This window comes from Pan paniscus, chromosome 3 (genome assembly GCF_029289425.2).
Source record: "Pan paniscus chromosome 3, NHGRI_mPanPan1-v2.0_pri, whole genome shotgun sequence".
Taxonomy (NCBI): Eukaryota; Metazoa; Chordata; class Mammalia; order Primates; family Hominidae; genus Pan; species Pan paniscus.
The window spans coordinates 2,049,942-2,076,415 of record NC_073252.2 but is presented as its reverse complement, the minus strand read 5'-3'; the positions used below and the strand labels follow the sequence as shown (position 1 = coordinate 2,076,415).

Below are 26,474 nucleotides of genomic sequence, written 5' to 3'. Positions count from 1 at the left end.
TAACTCAGGCTCCAGGATAAACACCCATTCAGCCACACAAGGCCCCTTTGTCCTGGGAGAGAGGCTCCCGGCCCAGGACGCTGCCTGGTGGCCGGTGTCCTCGGCGTGGCCCCAGGCCCGGCTGGGTGCCCTGACACGTCCAGCCACCCTGCACGGCCTTCTCTGGGCAGGCTCCCGGCTTGGCTCAGAGAGGCCCCAGCAGGGGACAGGGCCCTGGGCAGCTGTCGGAGGAGCCAGAAGGCCAGACCGGCAGGGCTGAGTGAGGAGGAGGACCTGGCAGCCGCCTTGTGTCCTGAGACCTCGTCAGAGCAGAGCTGACCCTGCAGAGAGAGGTGGGAGTCCTGCGGCCGGACATGCCTGTGGGCAGCGGGGAGGCCGAGGCGGGCCGTGCTGCCCATAGGGCAGCTGGTGAGCTCTGGAGGCTTGAGGGCCCTTCTGCTCCCCCATATCCTCAACCCCAAGCAGGAGAGGGGGCCCCACACCCTGTGCTTGGCCCGTCTCCCCCAGCCAATGGCCACTGGTCTGTGGGCCTCGGTTTCTCGTCTGTGAAGTGGGCCACGGAAGGCTCTCAGAGGCCCCTCAGCCAGGGATTACACCCTATTGTTACCCAGGCTCGGGGTTGAGATGGGGGTTGCTGCCCAGGGGAGGGAGGGGTGCGATGGTCCTGGGAGGCCAGTCAGGAGGTGCTGAAGGAGCACAGGTGGGCTGTGGAGGGGGAGGGGAGTGGCCCCCAGGCCCCCCTGAGGCTGGCCCTGTCCCTGCCCCAGCCGTGACTGGCCATGGCCCGCTGTGGCCGTCCATCCCTGTGCCAGGCCCCCTCCTCCAAACGTGCTAAGAACAAATGCACCCTCATGCCCTTGGGGACACCCCACTGGCCACCCAGGCTGAAGCCCCTGCCCGCCCCTCAGCCTCCCTGGCGGTCCATGCGGCTTCTTGGCACCCCCGCCCCGCCCCTTCAGGGTGTCACCCACCTGGTCTGGTCCCTGCATGGCCCATGGCGGCAAGCGACCCCTGGCGGCGGCTGGGGGTGTTGTTGCGCCCACCCGAGGGCCAGTACTGGAGTGCTGCTCACCAGGCCAAGGGGCAGACTTGCAGAGCCTTCGAAGCAGGTCCTGGGACTGCAACCCCCAGGCTCAGACACTACTGGGGCCAGGTGACTGCGGCCGGATCTTGGCCTGGGTCCCTCCCTATGTGGGGAGCCCCACTCTTCACTGATGGGAGAAAACGGCTTTTCTGGACGGCGTGATCTGGGCACAGCAGCAGCACCGACCCCTGGAAACAGGTTACAGCGTCAACCCTTGGTCCTGCCCGGCCCCTCAGGAGGCCCTGGCCCTCTGGCTGGTGCTGGGGTCCTAGGTGCCATGGCTGAACCCAGCGACCAGCATCTCTCAGCTTGGTGCCCAGGGTTCCCGGGATGCCCCAGCTGGGCCAAGCCTCTGCCTGACCAGAAGGGCTCCTGGAACTGCCTTGGGTTCCAGTGTGCCTGTCTGAGTTTGAGATCCACAGGACGGGACTACTGGAGACGGGGTTAGGGTCGGGGAGGAAGCCCTGCCGTGTGGAGACAGAACTTCCTCAGGGAAGCCTGTTTTGCTCTGAAACCTCCACGCCCCCGAGGACGACAGGAGCTGAGCAGCTGCACCTGCAGGGGGCCTCCCTCCACACCCACACCCAGGTGAGCGCTCAATTAGCTGGGGCTGCAGGCTCGCCAGGTCGGCACCAGAATCAGAGCCACCGGCACGCGTGCCTGGCTGTTCATGGTTTTTGTTTTATATGAAAACTTCCCCGTCTCTACTAAAAATACAAAAAATTAGCCGGGCGTGGTGGCAAGCGCCTGTAGTTCCAGCTACTCGGGAGGCTGAAGCAGGAGAATGGCGTGAGCCTGGGAGGCGGAGCTTACAGTGAGCCGAGTTCACGCCACTGCACTCCAGCGTGGGTGAGAGACTGTCTCAAAACAAAAACAAAAACAAAAACAAAAAACAAACAAACAAAAAAACGAGTCCATTTGGACTTTGATGTGTGTACCTGAGGCCAGGACCATGTAGCCAACCTGAGGTGGCCGGGGCAGACTGGGCAGGCCTGAGCCTCCTCCATCCACTGGCTGTCCCTGCCCCTCAGCAGGGTGGCCTGAGCCTGGGGTAGGCAGGGACCAAGTGGCCAGCTCTGGGGGGAAGGGAAGGCACCTGCGGGTCGGCTCAGCCTCAGGCCAGAGCTGGGAAACCTTTGCTTCATCAAGACCAGAGTGGCTTCAGTGTTTAAATTGAAAGGAAACTTTTATTTAGTCATGTTTTCAAAGCAATCTAGTTTTAAAAAAAGTTGAAGACAAGACAGAAAAAAGAACATGACACCTAAGAGAATCAGACAGGACGGACGGACAGGAGTGGGGGGCGGGGACAGAGGCTCCGTGGAGGTCAGATCTTCTCCATCTTGGAGATGAGGTCGTCGCAGATCCTGGTCAGCTCCTCGTTCTCTTTAGTCTGGAGGAGGAAGATGAGTTGCAGGGCTTCTCCCTGCTTGGAGGGAGTGGCAGGCCCAAGGGCCTTCTAGAAGGTGCTGCCAGACGGCCCCTTGAGCTGGGCTTCCCGCACCCACCTTCTGCTCCACTGTCTTCTCCAGCGACTGGATCCGCATCTGCTCCTTCCTCAGGCTGGCCTGGAGGGCCAACGCTTCCGCCTGGGCCTTGCTCCGGACCTGGGCGATCTCCTCGTTTGCCCTGGAGGGGTAGGGGCAGGGCAGAGGCTGAGCTGGGGCCCAGGTGCTCAGACTCTCCCTCCAGGGTGGGGCCTCGCCCAGCACTCACAGCTGCAGCTTCTCCTCCGCGTGGGCCTTCAGGGCTTGGTACCTCTGGCCTTCCTGGGTGATCCTCGCCAGGTAATCCTCCACGCACTTCTTCAGTGACTCTTCGTTCTAGGAAGGGGCAGGCATTAGCTGTGGGTACCATGCCGTCTGCTGGAGAGCACCCAGGCTTGGTGTCTGGGGACCTGCAGATCCTCGAGGCTGTCTGGGGCATCAGCCGTTAGCCAGTAGCTCCCGTTTTCCTTTTGGAAAAAGCCCCTTCACACAAGTTCCCAGCTCACCCCCTCTGGAGGTTCAGGACAGCCCTGGCTCTCCACCCTGAGATGCCGGGCCTGAACCTGGTGCCCTCACGGCTGGGCCCCCTCCTGCCACACCTGCAGCCTCTGCTGGCACCAAGTGCTGCTGGCACCAAGTGCTGCTGGAAAGTGGGATGCACCTGGGACCACTGACAGCCCAGCCCGTCTCCCTCTGGAGCTGAGCCCTGTGCTTTGGGGACAGGCAGGGGAGGCCAGCAGGAGCCACATGGTTACCCAGACACGCCTGTTCCTCACAGCTCTGGGGGCACCTTCCGCTCAGTGACTGAGAAGCCCCAACTGAGGGGTTCCTGGGCCCCCGAGTGGCCTCTGCTTGGGAAGGCTCAGCCTACCTGCCTTCTTCCTGCAGTGCCCCCAGCGGCCTCACAGCCCAGCCATCCTCACTCCTCTGTCGCAGCCCTGTATCCCAGGAGCACCCTCAGCACTGCAGCCTCTCCCTGAGCCCCTACCCAGCATGCAGCCCCCGATGTCCTGCGGAGGTCATGCCTCCCTTAAACCCACAGCCCTGTGTTTCTCTGCTGTGGAAAATTCCCAACAGCGTCTGTCCGGGAGGCGGCAGCCGGAAGCTCTCACGTGTGCACAGGTCAAGCCTCCCGCCACAGCGGCGTCTCTCCCTCTGGCTCTGGGGGCTGTCGTCCACACACTGGTTCCCAACTCAGCCTCTGCTTCCCTCATCTGACCTGTACCCTTTGAATTGTTAACGTTGTTAACTGTGTACCTGTTAGAAATTTCCATTTGGTTCTTTTCTAGTTTGTTTGTTTTTTTTAGACGGAGACTCACTCTGTCACTCAGGCTGGAGTGAAGTGGCATGATCTCGGCTCACTGCAACCTCCGCCTCCCGGATTCAAGCGATTCTCCTGCCTCACCTTCACAAGTAGCTGGGACTACAGGTGCCTGCCACCACGCCCGGCTAATTTTTGTATTTTTATTAGAGACGGGGTTTCACCATGTTGGTCAGGCTGGTCTCAAACTCCTGATCTCGTGATCCACCCACCTCGGCCTCCCAAAGTGCTGGGATTACAGGCGTGAGCCACTGTGCCCAGGCTTTTTTTTTTTTTTTTTTTTTTTGAGACGGAGTCTCGCTCTATCGCCAGGCCATAGTGCGATGGCGCGATCTTGGCTCATTGCAACCTCCACCTCCTGATTGATTCTCCTGCCTCAGCCTCCCAAGTAGCTGGGGCTACAGGTGCCTGCCACCATGCCCAGCTAATTTTTGTATTTTTAGTACAGAAAGGGTTTCACCATGTTGGCCAGAATGGTCTTGAACTCCTGACCTCATGATCCTCCCGCCTCGGCCTCCCAAAGTGCTGGGATTACAGGCATAAGCCGGCCTAGTTTTTCTGTATTTTTTGTTTTTTGAGAGAGTCTCGCTCTGTCGCCCAGGCTGGAGTGCAATGGTGCCATATCGGCTCACTGCAACCTCTGTCTCCCAGGTTCAAATGATTTTCTGTCTCAGTTTCCTGAGTAGCTGGGACTATAGGTGCACACCATCATGCCTAACTAATTTTTGTATTTTTTTTTTTTTTTTTGAGATGGAGTCTCACTCTGTCGCCCAGGCTGGAGTGCAGTGGCACGATCTTGGCTCACTGCAACCTCTACTTCCTGGGTTCAAGTGATTCTCCTGCCTCAGCCTCCTGAGTAGCTGGGACTACAGGCAAATGCCACCCTGCCCAGCTAATTTTTGTATTTTTAGGAGACGGAGTTTCATCATGTAAGCCAGGCTGGTCTCGAACTCCTGACCTCAAGTGATCCACCCGTCTCGGTCTCCCGAAGGGGATTCTTTTCTAGTTTCAAGGTCTCTACTGAAGCAATACTCTTCTGAATACAGAAGGCAATTACTTTAAAGTCTGCACTGGGTCATCCAAGATGGGATTAGATGTGCAAAGGAGCCTCCATGAGGAAGTGGGTAGGTGGCCAGTGGGAGCTGAGGCACAGGCCTGCCCCGGGGAGAGGTGAGGCCAAGGCAGCTGCTCACACCACAGCCCAACCTGAGGGAAGGTCAGCAAAGCCGCTGTGTCCTCAAGCCAGCAGCACCGTGTGAAGAGTCCTGCCTCTCCAAGCGTCTGTGCTGGGCCAGACTGCTGTACTCTGCTGCCGGTGGGCACTCTGCTGCCACAGGGCCCTTCCCATCTGCTCCCTGCAGACCTGAGGCACCACTTGCCGGTGCCAACTCCAGCATCTGGGGCTCCTGTGGGTCTATCAACAGTTTTTGTTTTTGTTTTTTAATTTTAGAAATGGGGGTCTTGGTCTATTTCCCAGGCTGGGGTGCAGTGATACCATCATGGCTCACTGCAGCTTCCACCTCCCGGGCTCAAACGATCCTCCCACCTCAGCCTCCCTAGTAGCTGGGACCACAGGTGTACATCACCATGCCTCACTCTAATAACGGGTCTGATTTTCACTCATGTTTCCTGTTCCTTTCACACTTGGTTATTCTGTGCCAGACACTAATTTAAAACTGCAGCAGCAATTTAAAGCGTAAGATACCTTCTTCCCTAGAGTATTCAGGCTTGCTTCTGTTAGGCAGTTGGGCCCCAGCCACTGACACCACCTGACTTCAGGACTCAGATGAGGTGTGGCTCAGCCAGGCCCTGCAAGGGCCGCTTTTCCAGTTTAGTCTGACTCCCAGGGGACCCATCTGGTGTCCCCAACCCCCTTGCACCAACAGTGACAGCCCCTCTTCCAGCAGCACCTGCAGGTCCAGCTCCTCTACAGGAGGCGTTGAGCACCTCCGCTCCAACATTGCTGCTGTGGGCAGAACCCTCTGGCGGCCTCGCAGGCACCTTCCAGGCCTGCTCTGGGCAGATGGATGGCCCAGACATCCCTCCTTCCAGCAAGCATGTGGGCCTTGCCCAGCACAGAAGGTGGGGGGGCTCAGAGTCCTGCGGCCAGGAGGACACCAGGGTGGCCTTGCACAGCCGTGACCACCTTTTGGTGGGCCTCCCGCCTTGGATACTGCATGCCCTGGGTCCCCGACCCTTGGGACCCAAGCGCTCGGACAGCCCAGACACCTTTCCGAGGTGCCCCAGGCCCTGGTGCACCAGCGCTGTCTCAAATCTCACAGATGCTTGATCATAGCCGAGTCGTCTGTCACACAACAGCGGACGGCTCAGATGGCCTCCCTGCTCACTCTGCCTCCTGCCACCCTCAGCTGCCTCGCAAACTAGCTGTGCTGTGACTCCTGCACCCTGTCTCGTTCACAGGTCATCCCACGCCCCCGTGGCAAGGGGAGGCTTGGCCAAGGACCAAGATGCAAAGACAGCAGCTTGTAGCCCCGCTGGCTTGGACCACGAGTCCACCAGCCTCCGAGGTGAGGACGCCAGGGTGGCGGAGACATACCTTGCGGTAGCCCTCGATCACCTCTTTCTGTTTCTCAAAACGCTTGAAGAGGTCGGAGAAGGACTTCTCCATGGAGTTCAGATCTGTGGTAAGTTGGTCTTTTTCTTTTAGAACTTTCTGGATTTCAGCTTTGGAAAGTTCCTTCTGCTTCTGAACTTCCTCTTGAGAAAAGAAAAGCAAACGTTCAGGATGAGGAGGCAACCGAAACGATGGGTGCCAGAGACAGCCCAAGGAATGAGGCGAGGGACTCGAGCGCCAGGAGGAGAGGCGGGCAGTGGGTGTGAGCCTCGGAGGATGATGGGTCCCTCCACCCGCGATCTTCTAGGCCGGATGCAAAGCCCAGGAAACAGCTGTTTCCTCCACATCAGATCCGCAGGGAACTGGAGCCTGGGCCACAGGTCCCTGAAGAGGCGGCGCCCAACACCCTAGAGCCTAGGGTGAGGCCTGGGAGCCGGTATGGCGAGCTCCAGGCTGTGTGTCGTGCTTCGTGGTGGTCCTGGAGGGACTGCAAGGGCCAGGCGGTCACCTGCCGCCGGCTGACACTCAGCCTAAGACAGATCCCCACAGTAGCACCTCCAGGAGCCCAAGCTTTTGGGAGGCCAGATGAGGCCTGGTGTTCCTGTCCTGCCAGACACCTACAGAGGCTGCTGCTAGACATGGCCGCACGGGGAGGGCAGGGTGGAGTGGGGTAGGCCACGGTGGGACCGACTCTGCTCCCACCACAGCCCCACTGCTAGCTCAGGATCTGCACAACTTTGGGGCCTGACAAGCGCTGGCTCTGTGGGAGCCTCCAGCCTCACTACCACCAGCTTCCCCGCAACTCGCCTCAGTGCTTCCACGGCTGGGCCCATGTTGAAGGGACTTGTGTGTTAGGAAAAGGGGCCTCAGGAGGGTGGGGTCCTAGGCAGGGTGCAGGGCAGGGCCAGGGTGGGGCATAGGCAGCCCCTCGTGGAGGCACGTGGCCTCGGCGGCCCGGGCACTCACCCATGGCCTGGTACACAACCTCTTCGAACCTGTCCATGATCTTCCTGTGGGAGGAGAACAGACACACAGCCATTGCCTCGGGTGCCCAGCGGTCCCAGGCCAGGTGGGGATGGGGACGGGGACAGGGATGGCGAGGGGGATGGGGACAAGGATGGCGAGCGGGATGGGGACGGGGAGGACAGGGGATGGGGCCTCCTTACCCCAGTTCCAGGTTCTTCCCGTGGAGCTCCTCACACCTGCTCCTCAGCTCCCGGTTCTCCTCCTGTGTCGCCTTTACCTGCTCAGGCCACACCCAAGTCAGCAGGCAGGCGGGACAGACTGACCCTCCCAGGACCTCCCCACAGGATGGGGCCAGCCCCCACCCGAGGTCCCTGGAGCGACCTCCCAGAGGCACAGTTCCATGTGGGGCTTCCAGTGGGACCCTGGGAACCCTCTCGAGGCCAAGGCCACCTGCTCCACGTGCACTCGACTGCCAGGGGGCAGGAGGCATGAGGCTGCTGGCTGTGCTCCTGGGTGGAACCAGCAGGCACCCAGCAGGTGTGTGTCCCTGCAGCCGCCCCCGCAGCCCAGTGGCAGATACTAGGGGTCCTAAGTGTTAAATATAGTGAACTCCAAGTTTGTCTTCAAAGAATCAGTAAGTCAGTATGTTCAGATCTCTTTTTTTTTTTTTTGAGACAAGAGTCTCACTCTGTCGCCCAGGCTGGAGTGCAGTCACGTGATCTCTGCTTGCTGCAAGCTCCGCCTCCCGGGTTCAAGCCATTGTCTTGCCTCGGCCTCCCGAGGAGGTGGGACTACAGGTGCCCACCACCACGCCATGCTAATTTTTGTATTTTTTAGTAGAGACAGGGTTTCACTGTGTTAGCCAGGATGGTCTCGATCTCTTGACCTCGTGATCCGCCCACCTCGGCCTCCCAAAGTGCTGGGATTACAGGCGTGAGCCACTGTGCCTGGCCAGATCTCTTCTTCCTTGATTCTCCATTTTAAATTCCTGGTTCTCTTTGCCCCTTGCTTCTAGTTTCAGTGAACAATTTTCCCGCCAGTCCTAATCAGTAGTTCACATCTGTTCCCTGGTCACCTGCTCTGTCCTGACTCATCCCGGTCACCTGCTCTGACCTAAGTCACCTTGAGTTACCTGTTCCTAACCGTCCTTCCCGTCAAACTACTCACCCCGCCACTCTGGCTCTTACCCCGCCCTCTTTAAAATAGCCAATTGGAATTGGCTTAGACTGTGTGGTCCAACCTTAGCCAACAGGGGAACAACACAGCAGTAGGGCTACCTGTGTCAGGAATAAGAACCCCTTCCCCTCCCTTGTTCAGGTGTGCTCTCGCCATTGCTCCATCTGCGAGGGGCACCCTTTCTGCAGAAAGTAAAAACTGCCTTGCTGAGAAAATTAATGTTCGAGCACTATTTCTTTGTGGCACCAGAGAACAAGCATTGTGCATTTCTAACATAAGTTACATGCAGGGGCCACCTGCCCCCAGAGCCCAGGCCTGCAGAGGAGGGGGCTGGCCACACTGTGGTCCCCAGGCCTGCTATTGGGTTACTCACATGGGCTCTGACACAGGGAAGGAGGTTGTTGGGGTACGGGGTCAGGGCCACATCACAGGCCTCTGCGGAGACGACACCTGGGGCCACTGTGAGCAACACTGGTGTGGATGTTGGGGCTTGAACCCAGCCCTGCCAGCCAGCCTCCGGAACCACCCTGTCTGCACCTCCCTGGGGACCATCTGGCGACGGTAGCTCACAGTGGTGCCTGCAGACACCCAGCCCCTTTGTGTGCCTACAGCTCTCTTAGGGACAATTTAGGCCCAGAGTTAGAACAGGCTGAAGCCTGGCATGTACAGTGAGGATGGAGGGAGACAAGGCAGGGGACCCTCAGATGTGGGGCGGGTGAAGATGGAGCTTCCTAAGCTGCCAGGAGATGCGTCTGGACTTGTGGGAGGGCGGGAGGAAAGGGGCGACACTCGGGCTCACGGCAGCAAGAACCACACTCACTGCTGCAAGGCCACCAGAGGCCAATGCCATGCCCAGGCCGGAGAGTCCCGGGGAGGCTGCTGGTGGGCAGCTGACTGCGGGGACACTGGGTGGAAGCCTGGACCCTCAGCGACCTGGGCAGCAGTGACAGGCCAGGGGCCGGCAGCTCTCTGCAATTCCACCCCAACCAGCAGGGGCAGGGATGGCAGGGACGGCGGGTCAGGCTGTTGCACCCCACCCGTGCCCACTGTTGGCCAAGACCCAGAGCGGCCTGCAGGTTCTGTGGAATAGCTACTACCTGCATCCTTACCACTGCATCCAGGTCCTTCTGGCTGTACTGGAGCAGGTCCACTATAGGTCCGGTGGACAGGGGTGGGCCCCCAGGTGCGGGGACACCTGGGGGTGGGCCTGGCACCTGCGGGAGATGGGGATGAAATAGGAGCCCATTTCGCCCTTGCCTCCTCCTACCTCTGACCTGGTGTGAGGGAGGAAAGGCCCACGCAGGCCAAGAGCCTCAGACAGTGCATGAGAGACCCGAGACAGTGCGGTGAGGGAACAGCACGGCGGCCCCATGCCCCCAACAGAGCCAAAGGCTCAGACCCCCAGGAATAGAAAATATAGGCCCTTAAAACAACTCGTTCCCTCAGACCACACACAAGATAGTTCAAGAGGGACTCAAGGACTTACAGGAATGTCCAGTGCTCCCAAGAAATCGAACTCCACAAGCTTGGCTTCCCGCGGACGTCCTGAGGGAGTCTCATTTGCACCGTGCATGCTGCCACCAAGCAGAGGCAGCCTCAGTCACTCAGGCCCTCCCAGTGTTGAGTAGGACACAGAGGACCATGTGGACAAGCTAACCGGGCTCTTTGCTTTTTAGTTTAAAACCACTCAAGTCAGGGTAGTGGTAGAAAACGCAGACCCGCATCCAGCATGCCCGCCTCTCTGCTGCCCCGTGCCCCCCTCCCTCACCTGCCCGTCCCACGTGGCTGCTTGTCCTTCCGGGAGAGCACGGTGACGCTTCATTACCCACTGCAGGCTGAGCGGAGCCAGTGCTGCCTCATCAGGGGGCTGTTCACAGCTCAGAGCCTTTTTTTTTTTTTTCTTTTTCCGAGACAGGGTCTCACTCTGTCACCCAGATTGGAGTGCAGTGGCATGATCTCGGCTCACTGCAACCTCTGCCTCCCAGGCTCACACGATTCTCCTGCTTCAGCAACCCAAGTAACTGGGATTACAGGCGCCCGCCACCTCACCCGGCTAATTTTTGTTATTTTTAGTAGAGATGGGGGTTCACTATGTTGGCCAGGCTGGTCTCAAACTCCTGACCTCAGGCGATCCACCCGCCTCAGCCTCCCAAAGGGCTGGGATTCCAGGTGTGAGCCACTGCGCCCGGCCATGTGTTAGGATTTGAAGGCCACACAGCCTCTGTCACACTACTCAGTTCTGCCCTTGTAGTGTGAAAGTTGCCACAATTTGCAAAGGAACGGGCATGGCTCTGTGACGATAAAACTTTACACAAACAGGCAGTGGCCAAGTCTGGCCCACAGGTGATAGTTTGCTGACCTCTATTTTTTGGGTTTTTTTTTTTTTTTTGAGATGGAGTCTCACTCTGTCGCCCAGGCTGGAGTGCAGTGGCGTGATCTCGGCTCACTGCAACCTCTGCCTCCTGGGTTCAAGCAATTCTCCTGCCTCAGCTTCCCAAGTAGCTGAGACTACAGGTGCATGCCGCCACACCCGGCTAATTTTTGTATTTTAGTAGAGACGGGGTTTCAACACGTTGCCCAGGCTGGTGGCAAACCCCTGAGCTGAGGCTATCCATGCACCTCGGCCTCCCAAAGGGCTGGGATTCCAGGCGTGAGCCACTGCGCCCAGCCTGCCCGCCTCTGTTTTAGAGGAAGTGCTCTGAAAAGATTTCAGTTTAGATCTTTAATCCACCTAGAATGGCGGCTGTAACCAGCAAGGCAGCAGCCCTGTGGCTGGAGGGTAGGCTGCCGTTGCTCCTGCCAGACACACAAGGGCTGCTCTGGGCTTGCTGCCCTGCCCACCCCAGCACAACTCCTTTCCAGTTCTGATCATCTCCCCCGGGTCTAGAAGCCTCTGTGCAGACAGCACACCTAGGAACAGCCTCCAGTCTTCCCACACTCAAGGCTTCACGCGTGAGGGAGGGCTGGCGCACATACCTGCTGGTCTCGGTGGCCACGGGCACTGGTCTACGAGGACTGTCCCTCAGGAGGGGGTCGAACTTGAGGTATAAGGACTGCTTCCTCAAGGCTGACTCCTTAAACTGGGGACAAGAGGGCAAGTGATCAGGTCTGACTGCCATCCCCTAACACACACAGGGGGGCTAAGGGCCAGGGAGGTCACCCGCACACCCCCACCCCCCGTCACCTGCACACCCCCACCCCCGGTCACCCGCACACCCCCACCCCCGGTCACCCGCACACCCCCACCCCCGGTCACCCGCACACCCCCACCCCCCGTCACCCGCACACCCCCACCCCCCGTCACCCGCACACCCCCACCCCCCGTCACCCGCACACCCCCACCCCCCGTCACCCGCACACCCCCACCCCCGGTCACCCGCACACCCCCACCCCCGGTCACCCGCACACCCCCACCCCCGGTCACCCTCACACTCCCACCCTCGGTCACCCGCACACTCCCACCTCTGGTCACCCACAACCCTGCCCGAGACACCACCATTCCCAGCAGCACAGCGTGTCAGAGTTTCATCCTGGGCTAAGCGCCAGGTAGAGAGCCCTAGAGCCCTGCCACAGGACGCCACTTAGAGGAGGTGCTGCAGAAGGGGCCCTGGATTCACAGCCTGCCACAATGCCTGGGCCTGTGTGCAGCTGGGGGGACGTGGGCACCAAGGGACGCTCCGGGGACAAGACCTGCCGTGGCTGCTCTCGGACACCCTGCGGGTGAGGCTTCGTGGAATTGCCTGGTACCTACCGAGGAAGTTCCAAACTGCTCCAGGTAATCCACCTCCGCGCCCGTGCCTAGAACTGAGAGGAGTGAATCATGCCGCCGCCATCGCCCCTCACCAGGGCCCTAAGGGCGGCGGGCTGGTGTCTCCCTCAGCACTCGGTGAGGCAGGATCATTCCAGCCAGCAGTATTTCCTCCCTTGGAGGTGTGGATGTTCGGGGCCTGACTGCTCTCTGCGGCAGGCGCCTCCTGGGCACCGCAGGGTGCTGAGTGGCATCCCCAGCCTCTACCCACTCCCTGCCAGCAGCACCCCCAGGTGTGACAACCACAAACATCTGGGGGAAGGCGGGGGCAAAACTGCTCTGGTTGAGAACTATTAGTCTTTAAAATTACCCTAGACAAGTCTTTTAATTTTTGATAATATAACTTTTGATTAAAACTAAGGGTGGAGGCTGAGGCGAGCGGATCACTTGAGCCCAGGAGTTCAACAGGGCAAAACCTTGTCTGTACAAAAAATACAAAAATTAGCTAGGCGCGGTGCTGCACTCCTATTACAGGGAGGCTGAGGCAGGAGAACTCCTTGAGCCTGGGAGGTGGAGGCTGCACTGAGCTGAGATTATGCCACTGCACTCCAACCTGGGCAGCGGAGGGAAAACTGTTTCAAAAAAAAAAGAAAAGGTGCCCCATACCACATACAAAGATTAACTCAGAATGGATCAACACCCTAACTGTGAGAGTTAAAACTATCCTACTTTTTGTTTTGGTAGAGGAGGAGTCTTGCTACGTTGCCAGGGCTGGTCTTGAACTCCTGACTTCAAGTGATCCTCCGGTCTCGGCCTCTAAAACTATAAAACTCTTAAACTGTGGCTGGGTGCAGTAGCTCACATCTGTAATCCCAGCACTTTGGGAGGCCAAGGCAGGTGGATCACCTGAGGTCAGGAGTTTGAGGCCAGCCTGGCCAACATGGGGAAACCCTGTCTCTACGGAAAATACAAAAAGTAGTTGGGCACGGTGGCATGAGCCTGTAATCCCAGCTACTTGGGAGGCTGAGGCAGGAGAATCGCTTGAACCCAGGAGGCGGAGGTTGCAACAAGCTGAGATCATGCTACTGCACTCCAGCCTGGGCGACAGAGCAAGACTCCGTCTCGGAAAAAAAACAAACCAAACTGGTACTTTAAGACAGGGTCTTGATCTGGCTGAGATCCAGGCTGAGGCATCTCTAGTTTTGTCCCTTTCTTCATGCCTAGTAGTATTTGCTCATTCTCTCCTTTTCTCAATTAAGCTAAAAAACGGTTGCCAATTATTTAGTCTAGCAAAAACTTGTAGGTCCTTCTCTGCTATGGCCTTATCAGTTTTCTTTTTCTTTTCTTTTTTTTTTGAGACAGAGTCTTGCTCTGTTGCTCAGGTGGAGTGCAGTGGCGCCATCTCGGCTCACTGCAACCTCCGCCTCCTGGGTTCAAGCGATTCTCCCGCCTCAGCCTCCCAAGTAGCTAGGATTACAGGCATGTGCCAACACACCCAGCTAATTTTTGTATTTTTAGTAGAGATGAGGTTTCACCATATTGGCCAGGCTGATCTCAAACTCTTGATCTCAGGTGATTCGCCCTCCTCAGCCTCCCAAAGTGCTAGGATTACGGGCGTGAGCCACCGCACCTAGCCTTGTCAGTTTTCATTTCTGCCTTTTTTTTCTTTCCTTCAGATAGGGTCTCGCTGTCGCCCAGACTGGAGTGCAGTAGTGCAATCATGGCTCACTGCAGCCTTGACCTCCTGGCTCAAGCGAGCCTCCCATCTCAGCTTCCTGAGCAGCTGGGACTATAGGTGTACGCCACCATGCCCAGGTAATTAAAAAAAAGTTTTTTTTTGGTAGAGATGAGGTCTTGCCATGTTGCCCAGGTTAGTCTCAAACTACAGGGCTCAAACAATCCTGCCTCGGCCCCGCAAAATGCTGAGATTACAAGTGTGGGCCCCTGTGCCTGGCCAAAAGCCAATACTTTGAAACATCATCTGATAAGGGACTTAACTTTGTATTTTTTCCTTTCCCTCACTTCTTGAATAAAAGGGATTTACCTCTTAAAACTCAGTAATAAAAACATAAGTGGCTCAATGGACAAGGGATCTCGACAGACACTTTCCCAAAGAAGATATCCAACGAGCACACAAAAAGACGCTCGTTCATGAGCCACCTGGGAACTGCAAATCAAAACCGCAACCAGATCCGCTTCCCACCCACTGGAAGTCTAGGATCAACAAGACAGACAAGCAGGGCTGGCGAGGATGTGGAGAAACTGGAGCTCTCTTATAACTGCCAGTGGGAATGTGAAACACTGCAGCCACTCTGGAAGGCCACCTGGTAGCTAAAAGGTGAGCAGAGTTACTGTGACCAGCGACTCCACTCCTAGCTATGTATCCAGGAGAAATGGAAGAATACATCCACATAGAACTTACACCTCAACATTCGAGGCAGCACTACTCCTGACAGCTAAAAAGCAGAAACCAGCAAATCCATGAATGAATGGATAAGATGACGTGAAGCCAAGCTGCCACGGCAAGGACAGGAGCACCCACACCTGCTCCAGCACGGCCAGGACTTGGAAACACACCTCCCCGAGGGAGACGCCGGACACAGAAGGCCGCGCTGTGTGATTCCAAGGATCCTGCGTGAGGGTGACAGGCCCATCCCAGCTGAGCTGATATCCCCACATGGTGGCGGCCCACAACTATCCTGTCAGCGACAAACCCTACATGCCACTCGTGTCTGCTACGTGCCTGGGTTTTCAGTTCTCTAAATTGAGATCTTACACCCACCTGGCTGTGTGTCCTTTAAAACAACTCAGCCATCAGTTCCTACCAAATGCACTTTAATTTAAGGACCGTTCCACCTTCCAATCTTACAGACAAACCGTATTTAACTGCAGCCTCCAATCTTACGGACAAACCGTATTTATTTAACTGCAGCCTCCAATCTTACGGACAAACCGTATTTATTTAACTGCAGCCTCCAATCTTACGGACAAACCGTATTCAACTGCAGCCTCCAATCTCACGGACAAACCGTATTCAACTGCAGCCTCCAATCTCACGGACAAACCGTATTCAACTGCAGCCTCCAATCTCACGGACAAACCGTATTCAACTGCAGCCTCCAATCTCACGGACAAACCGTATTCAACTGCAGCCTCCAATCTCACGGACAAACCGTATTCAACTGCAGCCTCCAATCTCACGGACAAACCGTATTCAACTGCAGCCTCCAATCTCACGGACAAACCGTATTCAACTGCAGCCTCCAATCTCACGGACAAACCGTATTCAACTGCAGCCTCCAATCTTACGGACAAACCGTATTCAACTGCAGCCTCCAATCTTACGGACAAACTGTATTCAACTGCAGCCTCCAATCTTATGGACAAACCATGTTTAACTGCAGCCTCCAATCTTATGGACAAACCGTATTTAACTGCAGCCTCCAGTCTTACGGACAAACCGTATTTAACTGCAGTCTGGTGTCTAAGGTTCAGGCTTCACATTTCATTATCAAGGGGTTCTGGGCCGGGCGCGGGGGCTCACGCGTGCAATCCCAGCACTTTGGGAGGCCGAGGCAGGTGGATCACTTGAGGTCAGGAGTTTGAGACCAGCCTGGCCAACATGGTCAAACCCCGTTGCCACTAAAAGTACAAAAATTAGCTGGACGTGGTGGTACATGCTTGTAATCCCAGCTACTCGGGAGGCTGAGCAGGAGAATCTCTTGAACCTGGGAAGTGGAGGTTGCATTGAACCCAGATTGTGCCACTGCATTCCAGGCTGGGTGACAGAGCGAGACTATCTCAGAAAAAAAAAAGAAGGTCGTTTCAAGCAGTATTTCTGATGATCGAGTATCCAGTTGTTGACTCTACACTTGTATCTCATTCGCGCACTGCATTGTTCACCTCTCCTGCTCATTTTCCTGAGTCTACAGTTTCCATTTCTAGAAGTCTTTTATGTTAAAGGTATGAGCCCTGCTCTCCTAACACTGCCTAAGTTTTGACAAACCACAAGTTTGTGCATGAGTCATTCAAAGTCAAGGGACCCAACTGCCTGCAGAATGACCACCTGCCGATGACGCAGGTGTCTCGAGCTGCCCAAGTGCTCACGGGATCCCCTCCGGGCAGACTGTGTGTGACGTCTGTGCCAGGCAACGTACCCTCAGCGGGGTCTCTGAAGCTCTCCTCTTTCAGCTCCAAGGCAGGCTGCCCCTGCTGATGGGTGGGCACTGGCTCACTGACTGGACAGCTTGTGGGAAGCGAGGTGCTGGCAGAGTTCAAGGCTCTCTCCTGGAGGAAAGGGCAGAGTCACCCTGTGCAGTGCAGTCAAGGTACTTGGGGTGTGGCTTTGCCTCCCCACAACCTTGTTGAAGTAGACTTGGGGAAGAGGGAGCGGGACATCCCACCCCGTCACCCAAGGCTGCTGGGGACTTCCACTGCCTGCTACTCTTCTACACGACCAGGCCAGGAGCACAGGTACCCACACAAGCACCCCTTACCTTGCTCTCTGCTGTTGGGGTCTCGGCTGCCAACTGCACCACAGGCGTGTCCTCCGCTGAGGCTGAATGCAGCTGCCTGGGGAGACAGAGTCAGCAGAGGCCCATGCCCCCCACCCCATAACCCTGGCGTCCCCTGCTCCAGCACTGAGCTGCCATCGCCTTTCCCTGCACTGCTGTGCCGGCCACGTGAACATTCAGCTACAGCGTGCCAGGCATGGGGCTGCCCCAAGCGACCTGGCCACAAAACTGCCTCACCAACCTCACCCAGCAGGAAAACACACGCCTTGCCTGCCAGCTCTGGGAGAAGCAGGCTGGGAGTTCTAAAGTCAGCACGATGCAGCCAAAGGGAATCACAAGGATGAGTACATCGCTTTTACTGTGAAACTGACAAAAGGCTTCAGATGTGGAGGCTGGGGCAGGTGTGGGCAGCAAGCCACCCAGGTGCCAAGGCAAGACACCCAGGGCACAAGCTGTTCCAGTATCATAAATATACAGAATAAGAATAGTTATACTAGAAATAGATTATAGATATGATTATATATGAATATCGTTAATCATTAGTTTGTAGCTTTACTCTTTATTCTAATATTATAATAATCTTTGTTCTACAATTATAACCTAGGAAACGCCGGGTGCGGTGGCTCACGCATGTAATCCCAGCACTTTGGGAGGCCGAGGCGGTCGGATCACGAGGTCATATCTAGACCATCCTGGCTAACACGGTGAAACCCGTCTCTACTAAAAAATACAAAAAAATTAGCCGGGCATGGTGGCGGGTGCCTGCAGTCCCAGCTACTCGGGAGGCTGAGGCAGGAGAATGGTGTGAACCCGGGAGGCAGAACTCGCAGTGAGGCGAGATCACGCCACTGCGCTCCAGCCTGGGTGACAGAGCGAGACTCTGTCTCAAAAAACAAACAAACAAACAAATAACCCTAGGAAAAACCAGGCCATATAGAGATAGGAGGTGAAGGCACACAGTGAGAAAGTGACCGGAAGAGGTGTGCGAGCCCTCTGTCACGCCCGGACAGGGCCACTAGAGGGCTCCCTGGTCTAGTGGTAACACCAGCGCTTGGGAAGGCACCCATTACCTAGCTTGGTCTAGCGGTAGCACCAGTGCCTGGGAAGGCACCCGTTAATTAGACTGGGAAAGGGAGTCTCCCTTTCCCTGGGGGAGTTAGAGAAGACTCTGCTCCACCATCTCTTGTGGAATCAGTCAGGCCCGCCCGCAGCCATCCAGAGGCCTGTGTCCCTGTGATGCTGTGCTTCAACAGTCACGCTCCTGGTCCACTTTCATGTTCCACTCTGTACACCTGGCTCTGTCTTCTAGATAGCAGTAGCAGAATTAGTGAAAGTGCTAAAGTCTTTGAAATACATAGAAAAAATAATGGCATCAGCTGTCCTCTCTCCGCCTCGGTTGCCAAACAGGGAAGGGCCCAGTGGACACGTGACTTGCGTGACCTTACCTATCATTGGAGATGGCTCACACTCCTTAACCTGTCCCCTTGCCTTGTATCCAATAAGTAACAGCGCAACCAGGCATTCGGGGCCATTACCGATCTCTGTGCCTTGGTGGTAGTGGTCCCCCGGGCCCAGCTGTCTTTTCTTCTATCTTTTTCTTGTGTCTTTATTTGTACAATCTCTTGTCTATGCACACGAGGAGAAAAAACCCACAGACCCAGTAGGGCTGGACCCTACAGGCAGGACAATCTCCCACTGAGCAACTCTAGGGGATGTAGCCTAAGACCATTCAGCCAGGAGGCAGCAGACCCACGGCCAAGACCCCAGCAAGCAGCGGACGCCACCCAGGCAGTAACAGGCTTTGCCTGGCTTTTGGAGTTACACACCCAAGTCAAGTTCACCTGAGGAGGAACATGACTGGGGGACTGGGTCCTGCCCAGGGTTGGTTGCATTTGGCTTCTGGCCTGAGCCTGCCCTTATTGGATCCCTCCTTAGGCCAGGAGCACTAGAGATGCGTGGCAGCCAAGGCAAGGCCAAGCACCCTCAGCTGGGAGCCACCTGAGCCCTTTTTTTACCCAGAGGCCCCTCCTCAGGCGGAACCTACCCGGCCTCAAAGGAGTATCTGATGACACTTCTGGCCTCGGGTCCTGGACCACATACACTGCAGGGCAGCTGCCCCACGCCACGCTCCCCACCCCATCCTCACACTTACTGGCTCAGACAGGGACCTGGCTCCTCCGTGGCAGGCCCAGCACTCAGCTGTTCAGCCGCTGGCTGGCCCAGCCTGGTCTCAGGGCTTTCTGGGGGCTGGGCCTCACTGCAACCAGACTTGGTGTCACCTCCGAACGGGCTGAAGTTTGGGTCATCCATTTTGTCCCAGTCGAGGTGGTAAGAGCCCCGAGAAGCCGGCATGGGGGGGTCCTCTCCCGCTCCGCTCCTACTGTCATCCTCCTCCACCTCCTGCGGGGCCTTTTGCTGCCTCGCTGCTGCTTTCCTCAAGGGAGGCTTGAGGCCGGACCTCTCTCCCAGTCTCCTTGGTGGGGGTGCCCTTTTGCTGGTGGCGCCATCAGATACATCAAATTCTAGTTTTACGGGTCCGCTCCTCGAGGAGCTGGCCATTTGGCCTGCGGCCACTTCTTCCTGAGGACTCAGGGTCATGGCCCTGCCAGCCACCAGGTGGTTGGTTGGGGCTGTGCTCTCAGGAGCAGAGGTGTGTGCACAGGTAAGGGTCTGAGTGCCATCTGCTGGCACGGGGGTGCCCACACCCGCAGGGCAGGCCAGGGCTTCGCCAGGCAGACCCTGCAGGGGTGCTCCTCCGCAGGCTTCCTTAGGAATTGCACCAGGAGGCGAAGTGGCCACTGCTGTGGGAGCACAGACCCCACCGTGCCGGCATTCTTCCTCGGCTCCGTGCGGAGTCTCCGCTTTGCATTCTTCCTCGGCTCCGTGCGGAGTCTCCGCTTTGTGCTGGGACTCTGTCCTGCAAGGGTCTTCTAGGGTCTCAGAGGTGGGTGTCACTCTTCTGTCTAAGGAATAGGAACTAAGGTTTTCCTCCACGGCTTGCTCAGGGCTGCCAGACACTTTTCCTGGAGACACCATTTGGTTCTCAGAACTTCCTGGGCTCTGGGAAGAGCTTGAGCAGTCCAGGTCAGCCAGGGCACCGGGGCCAGACTCGCTGGAGCTGCCACTCCCAAAGGCTGGGCTTGCATCCCCCAGGAGGTCGGTGTCAGCCTCCACTGGTTTCTGTAGAATTCCATGAGTAGTTTTGGCATCCACTTCCTTGATGAGCTGTTGGCTTTTAAAACAGACTTAGTCAACGTGAAGCAGTGAGTACCTGGTGAGGTTAGGGGCCTCAGCATTCATTCTCAACATAGGTTTAACTCTCTCACACCAGAAGCAGGGCTGAGTCACCCTGGGCACGGCTTCCCGTTCTCCACCCCCCACCTCAGTTCCTCAATGTGGTTCCTTCCTGTCCTCCCAGGGACCAGCTCCCGGTGGAACGGCTGGACACAACCACGCGACTTCCTCGCTGACCCCGCCCTCATGCTTCTTGGGGTTCCAAGTTACAGGGGTGCCTCTGGGCTGCTTGCCTGTTTAATTGTGCTCATCAAGCGCTTTGCCAGGTGCTGGACCCAGACTCCTCCAGCAGCCTCTGCCACCCAAACAGCACTCGTCATCATGCACAAGGTCTGCCCCCAGGCCCACAGCACGCACACAGCACAGGCTGCTGCCTGGGGGGTCAGATGTGGGACAGCACACCCAAATGCCTCAAGCTGATGCCAGAGAAAGAAGCCTGGAGGCATCTCTCCCACCTGGTAGACTGGGCTCCTCAATTTCCCACCACTTCCTTTATTTTTATGTTTTTTTTTTTGAGACAGATTTTTGCTCTGTTGCCAAGGCTGGAGTGTAATGGCATGATCTCGGCTCACTGCAACCTCCGCCTCTGGGGTTCAAGCGATTCTCCTGCCTCAGCCTCCCAAGTAGCTGGGATTACAGGTGCCCGCCACCATGTCTGGCTAATTTTGTTTTGTATTTTTAGTAGAGACAGGTTTTCACCATGTTGGTCAGCCTGGTCTCAAACTCCTGACCTTAGGTGATCCACCCGCCTCGGCCTCCCAGTGCTAGGATTACAGGCAGGAGCCACCGCACCCGGCATCCACCATTTCCTGTAAGAAATCCATTCGAGCACCTGCCCACCAGCATACAGTGACCCCACCCTACTCCCCGATAGACAAGGCTGGCTGCCACCCTCTCAGCTGTCCCCTGCCTATGCTCCAGGGCGTGGCCCCAGTCCTCTGTGTGGCCTCCAGCCTGCTGTGGGCCTGTAAGTCATATAATCATTATTTCTGCCTGTGTTTCTCCTAATCACTGAAGGGTGTGCACCACTTAATGACCCTGAATTCTAACATTAAGGGACCTGACAGCATTCCGATAACACTTTAATCTGCGTGAAAACATCAGCTACAAGCAAAACAAGAAAGCTCAGTCAACATTGTCCTCTGGCTTAAACGTCACCGGAGGACATGCCCACAGATCAGTGCTGGGGACTTGCAGGCCCCAGGACGGCCAGCAGGGGGCGTGGTAAACAAAGGTTTTCTGCACGAATCTGCTTTCCCCTTCAAGTCGGGGACTGGCAGTGCTGTGGCCAGGGACAGTCAAAGCCTTCACTGAAGGGCAGGGCTGAGGTGCAGGATGCCACCTGCAGGCACAGAAGGACCTGAGTGGCCTCTGCGACGCCTCCCTGGGATGCGGCCACGCTGGCCCAGCACCCGCCTGCTACAGTGCACAGGTGCAGAGAACACCTTCCCAGGGACCCACCTGTCTCTGGGGCACTTGCTGCTCACAATGTGGGACTGCACGGCGCAGGGCCCCTGACAGAAGAGGCGGCTGTTGGGATGGTTGGGGCTGGACTACAACACAGAGGGCACAAACACTGTTTCACCTGTTCCCCAGCCTTCAGGTCCCTGAGAAGACGCAGGGTCATGTGCCAGTGCCTCAGATAAGGGGCCCATGTCACCTGCCCTTCTCTTCCAACTCTTCTCTAAGTTTGAAGATGTCAAAACTGAGAAACTGAGGGTGAGGGACCTGTCAGACTGCTCACAACTCCTCTGCTGCCCAGCTGCCACCTTGGGGCGGCACTGCCCTCCCAGGCGGCCACTCAGCTGTCCTCTGAATGATACGTGGGCAGCTGCACGCAGCGGCTGCTCTTGGTCTCATCCCACTGACGTGGGAGCACCACAGTGACCACCACCTGGGCCTCAGCAGAGTTCCAGAAAGGAGATGACAGCCACGAGTCCAAGCCACAAGCTCAGAGTCACTCTGGCTGGAGCCCCTCAGGGCCAACCTCTCAAGCCCCTCCCAGCTCCTCTACACCCTCCGCCCTATGGAGGCTGCTGGGTGACCCTGGAGGCATAGGGGAGAGGCAGGGGATCTGTGGCTCTGGGACGGATCACACCCATGGCAGCTGGGAGGCGACTTCTCTGCTGCTGGGTCTCCCTTCCTTCTTGGGGTCGTTGTAAACCAATGTTTGATTCATTCTCACTTCGTTTGACCAAATTTCAAAAGGGGCAAAAAACAAAGTTGAAAAGTAGCAAGCAGACATGGGAAGAACTACAAATTCAGGCTGGAGGGGTAGAGGGGAGACGGACCCAGGGCCCAGAGAAGGATGTAGGAAATGCTGCCTGCACTTACTGGTGACATTTTATCTCAGGGGGTGAGAAGCATCAGTGGTATTCTGTTCCTTATGCTTTTCTCTGCACATCTAAAATCTGCTTAAAAGTTTTGGGCCAGCCGGGCGTGGTGGCTCATGCCTGTAATCCCAGCACTTTGGGAGGCCGAGGCCGGCAGATCACCTGAGGTCGGGAGTTCAAGACCAGCCTGACCAACATGGATAAACCCCATATTTACTAAAAATACATGAAATTAGCTGGGCGTGGTGGCGCATGCCTGTAATCCCAGCTACTCGGGAGGCTGAGGCAGGAGAATCGTTTGAACCTGGGAGGCGGAGGTTGTGGTGAGTTAAGATCGCACCATTGCACTCCAGCCTGAGCAACAAGAATGAAACTCCGTGTAAAAAAAAAAAAAAAAAAAAAAAAAAAATTGGCCGGGCATGGTGGCTCACAGTTGTAGTCCCAGCTACTAAGGAGGCCAAGGTGGAGGACTGCTTGAGCCCAGGAGGTTGAGGCTGCAGTGAGCTGTGATGGCACCACGGCACTCCAGCCTGGGTGACAGAGCGAAACTCCGTCTCAAAACAACAGCAACAACAGCTACATCAGCAAAAAACCAACAGAAAATCATGCCTCTGGGGTCCCTTCCCACCCTGGATGCAGATGAGGTGTTCCTGGGTGCCCAGACAGATTAGTTCAGCCGCAAAGAGCTGCCTCCAGGATCCTCCCTTTCCAGGCAAAGACAGACACCGCCTCGCCATCCACTTGCAGTTAAGAATCAGGTCGGCTAAAAAATTAGCCGGGAGTGGTGGCGGCGGGCGCCTGTAGCCCCAGCTACTCGGGAGGCTGAGGCAGGAGAATGGCATGAACCTGGGAGGTGGAGTTTGCAGTGAGCCGAAATCGAGCCACTGCACTCCAGCCTGGGTGACAGAGCCAGACTCTGTCTCCAGAAAAAAAAAAAAAAAAAAAAAAAAAGTGAAGTATGAAGTTATTCAAGTATCTGATGATCGACTTTTCTGTTAGTGAACTGGCCATATGCTGCATACACTCAGTGCAGATTTCAGGAGAAATCCAGCCAAGGCCGGCTGGGCGTGGTGGCTCACACCTGTAATCCCAGCACTTTGTGAGGCCAAGGCGGGCGCATCATGAGGTCAGGAGGAGATCAAGACCATCCTGGCTAACACGGTGAAACCCTGTCTTTACTAAAAATACAAAAAAATTAGCCGGGCGTGGTGGCAGGCGCCTGTAGTCCCAGCTACTCGGAAGGCTGAGGCAGGAGAATGGCATGAACCTGGGGGGGCGGAGCTTGCAGTGAGCGGACATCGCGCCACTGCACTCCAGCCTGGGCAACAGAGCGAGACTCCATCTCAAACAAACAAACAAAAAATCCAGCCAAGGCCTGACAGAACAAGACAGCACTTTCCTGCAAGAGCCATCGGACAGAGAGGGTGAAGCTCCAGCATGTCCAGCAGCACCAACACTTACTTCTCTTTCTGTGTCCAGACCGGGTGTGAGTTTTCCAGTCCAAGGGTGTCATCCTGAGTGAAAGGAGCCTCAAGTTTGCTGGCCATGCTAGGACTTAGAATCCTGTGCGTCTGTGGATCCCGCAGAGGTGTCTGAAAAGTCACCTGTTGCGGAGTGAGGAGGAGAGCACCTATTCATTAGTTCAAGCTGTTACAGCCACACCAGCAGTGTCCTGCAGCTCAGAGGTCACCAAGAAAGCAGGCCCTAGGGCAACCTGGCCAGCCACACACTGTACAGGTCACACTTACCTTCATAGCTTTGGCCAGGTTCTTGGGTGGCACATTTTCTTTCTGTGACACATGAAGAACAGACGATCTTCCGGTAACTTCTGGTGGCGAAAACAGGAAGTCGCAATTTTCTGTATTTTTTTCATGGCTGACATTTTTGTCGTTTAAGACCTGCAGACTCATTCTGGAAAAGCAGAACATGTTTGTGTCAGTGTGAGGGCAACACTACCACATTGTCCAGACACAGACGTGACAGCTGCCGCAAGGGGCACGACCACTTCCCACACGGGTGTGCTCATTGCTCTGGAACTCACACCTCCCACACGTGTCTCTTGGCAGAGAAAGCCTCAGACTGAGTCCCCATCTTGCTTCAGAGACTCACTCTCCAGCCTGGCAGGGGGAGCCATGGGCAGCACTGCTGCTTCCTGGGACCAAGAGCTAAAGGGCCTTCAGGCTGAGATGGTGAGAAAGAAAACCCAAGCCCGCATAATCTCTACTGCTGTATTACTATATCAGGCAGAAGTCAAGAGACAGAAAAGCCCGGGCCAATAAGAAACCCAGATGAGCCAGAGGAAGCCCTGGTCTCCCCACAGGCCTCTGCGTGTGACGTGAGGCAGGACCGGGCAGTAGAGGGCAGAAAAGCAGGACAGCGGCTCTGGTCTGCTCTCTCCCACCAGGCTAGGCAGCGGGACAAGACCAGGCTGAGAGGGTGAAGGCCCAGAGGAGGAGCTGGGAGACGGTGCGCAAACAAGGGAAGTCCAGAGCTGAGCAACAGGTGCCAAGGAACTTCCACATCAGAGCCTCCAGTCAGTCCCAGGTTCCAGGGCCGCCCAGGTCCTCACGCCGGTCACCCACACACTTGCCACCCTTTCTGTCTACAGCGTTCCCAGTCTAGGGAATGACGTAGGCAAAAAGGCTGCCAGAGAGAACCAAGTGTCGACCAGGGCAGGAACCCCACGGGCACCTGGTGGTGGAGGGGGACCTGGGGAGGCTTTGATTTGAAGAAGAGCAAAGTTGGGGAGGGTCCTGGAGAAGAGGGAGGGGGCAGCCCCGGCAGGTCGGTGCTGCAGCTTGAGAAGCCCACTGTGGTGCTGTGTGTGGGTGGGAGGTTAAGAGCAGGAGGGAAGCAGGGAAACCACAGGCTTCTGGAGCCCAAGGAGTAGATGCCAGACCAGACCCGGGCCTGGCCACTGGCACATATGGGACTTACGGACGACGCTTAGGTTTTCGCCCTGAATAACTGGGTACAGGGCAGGGGAAGGGGTGCTGGATCGCTGGGGGACCCGCAAGCCTGGAACTCAGGGAGAAAGTGACTCGGAGGAAGCCTTCTGGCGGCCTGGAGGAGCTCGGGAGAGCAGCAGACCCAGCCTTAGTCAGGAGGGGCCTTTACTGACTATGGAGGCCCGGGAGGGGCTCTGGGCAGAGAAGGGACCGGCCCCAGGCTGGTGCTTTGGTGCTACTCTGGTGCACAAGAGGGATGCGGTGCGGGGGGAAGGTGGAGCGGCGCAGCAGGTGCGGGGAAGCGGTAGGGGCCCAGGTGTCCGCCGCAGGTGGCCTAGATGGAGTTGGCCCCAGGACGGAGGCCGGAAGGGACCAAAGAACAACAGGAGGGTCCGCGTGCTGGGAGCCAACAGAGTCAAGGTGGGCGACCGAGAGACAGGAGAGGGTCGAGGAGAGCAAAGCACCTCGGGGCGCCCGCTCCGCCGTCGGTCTTGGCCCAGCTCTAGCCGCCCCTGGCCACCATCCAGGGGGCCCAGCCCGGCGGTCGGCCTAGGGCCGGGTCCCATGACAGGGCGCAGTACAGGCTCTGGCGGCGGCCCCAGGAGGAGCCGTGGGGGACGCTTCCCGGGGAAAGCGGCGGCCGGGGCGGGAGGGCGAGGGCCGAGGGCGGGGCGGGGCGGGACGGCCTCGCGCCCCAAGGACCCCAGCCTCCCCGCGCCGTGTAGCCACTCTCCTACCTGCCCGCCCGCCCGTTGCCGGGCTCTGAGCCCGCGCCGCCGCCGCTAGGAAGGAGGGGTCCGCGTCTGCTCCACGCCGGGGGCCAAGCCTGGCTGCTACCGCCGCCGCGCTTCTAGCCCTTGATGGCCGCCGGCGCGCCGGAGTTTCAAACGCCGACGGTTGCCTTCGCGCGGCCAATCAGCGCGCGGCCGGGGGCAGGACCGCAGGAGCGCGGGCGTCCAATGGGAAGCTGTGCCTCGCCGGCTCCGCCCTCCCCCCCCCCCCCCGGCTCGTGCGCCGACGGTTCCGTTTCC

At 57.2% G+C, this 26,474-nt stretch overlaps 1 protein-coding gene and 1 long non-coding RNA gene across 5 annotated transcripts; one reads left to right on the top strand and one right to left on the bottom strand.

Moving 5' to 3' along the window:
• The first annotated feature begins 22 nt into the window (after positions 1 to 22).
• Positions 23 to 7,205, top strand: LOC117979900 (uncharacterized). Its single transcript, XR_004670963.3, has 3 exons — positions 23 to 1,672; positions 6,311 to 6,417; positions 6,558 to 7,205. It is a non-coding gene; the product is annotated as an uncharacterized LOC117979900 (long non-coding RNA).
• Positions 2,252 to 26,474, bottom strand: TACC3 (transforming acidic coiled-coil containing protein 3). 4 transcript variants are annotated; one of them, XM_003812935.4, is made up of 16 exons: positions 26,181 to 26,474; positions 24,244 to 24,406; positions 23,957 to 24,099; positions 19,021 to 20,100; positions 16,851 to 16,926; positions 16,512 to 16,641; positions 12,358 to 12,410; positions 11,583 to 11,686; positions 10,093 to 10,180; positions 9,716 to 9,820; positions 7,631 to 7,707; positions 7,431 to 7,474; positions 6,447 to 6,607; positions 2,798 to 2,904; positions 2,590 to 2,710; positions 2,252 to 2,474 (listed from the first exon to the last, which is right to left on the bottom strand). In XM_003812935.4, the coding sequence occupies exons 2-16, from the start codon at positions 24,403 to 24,405 to the stop codon at positions 2,409 to 2,411; spliced, it is 2,517 nt and encodes an 838-aa protein (XP_003812983.3). In that variant the 5' UTR covers position 24,406; positions 26,181 to 26,474; the 3' UTR covers positions 2,252 to 2,408. The 4 variants fall into 4 exon arrangements, with proteins under 4 accessions (XP_003812983.3, XP_008963710.3, XP_054967097.2 ...); XM_008965462.6 differs by having other exon boundaries at positions 9,704 to 9,820; positions 26,181 to 26,430; XM_055111122.2 differs by having other exon boundaries at positions 25,908 to 26,315.

What these genes read in the sequence shown, in the direction of transcription:
- TACC3 (XM_008965462.6), bottom strand. Translation starts at nt 24,405, where the DNA reads ATGAGTCTGCAGGTCTTAAACGACAAAAATGTCAGCCATGAAAAAAAT. An exon ending in CTTCAGAGACCCCGCTGAGG is followed by an intron (nt 12,411 to 16,511) that starts GTACGTTGCCTG and finishes CACTCCTCTCAG; the next exon opens with TTCTAGGCACGGGCGCGGAG. An exon ending in GTGGCCACCGAGACCAGCAG is followed by an intron (nt 10,181 to 11,582) that starts GTATGTGCGCCA and finishes GCTTGGTGGCAG; the next exon opens with CATGCACGGTGCAAATGAGA.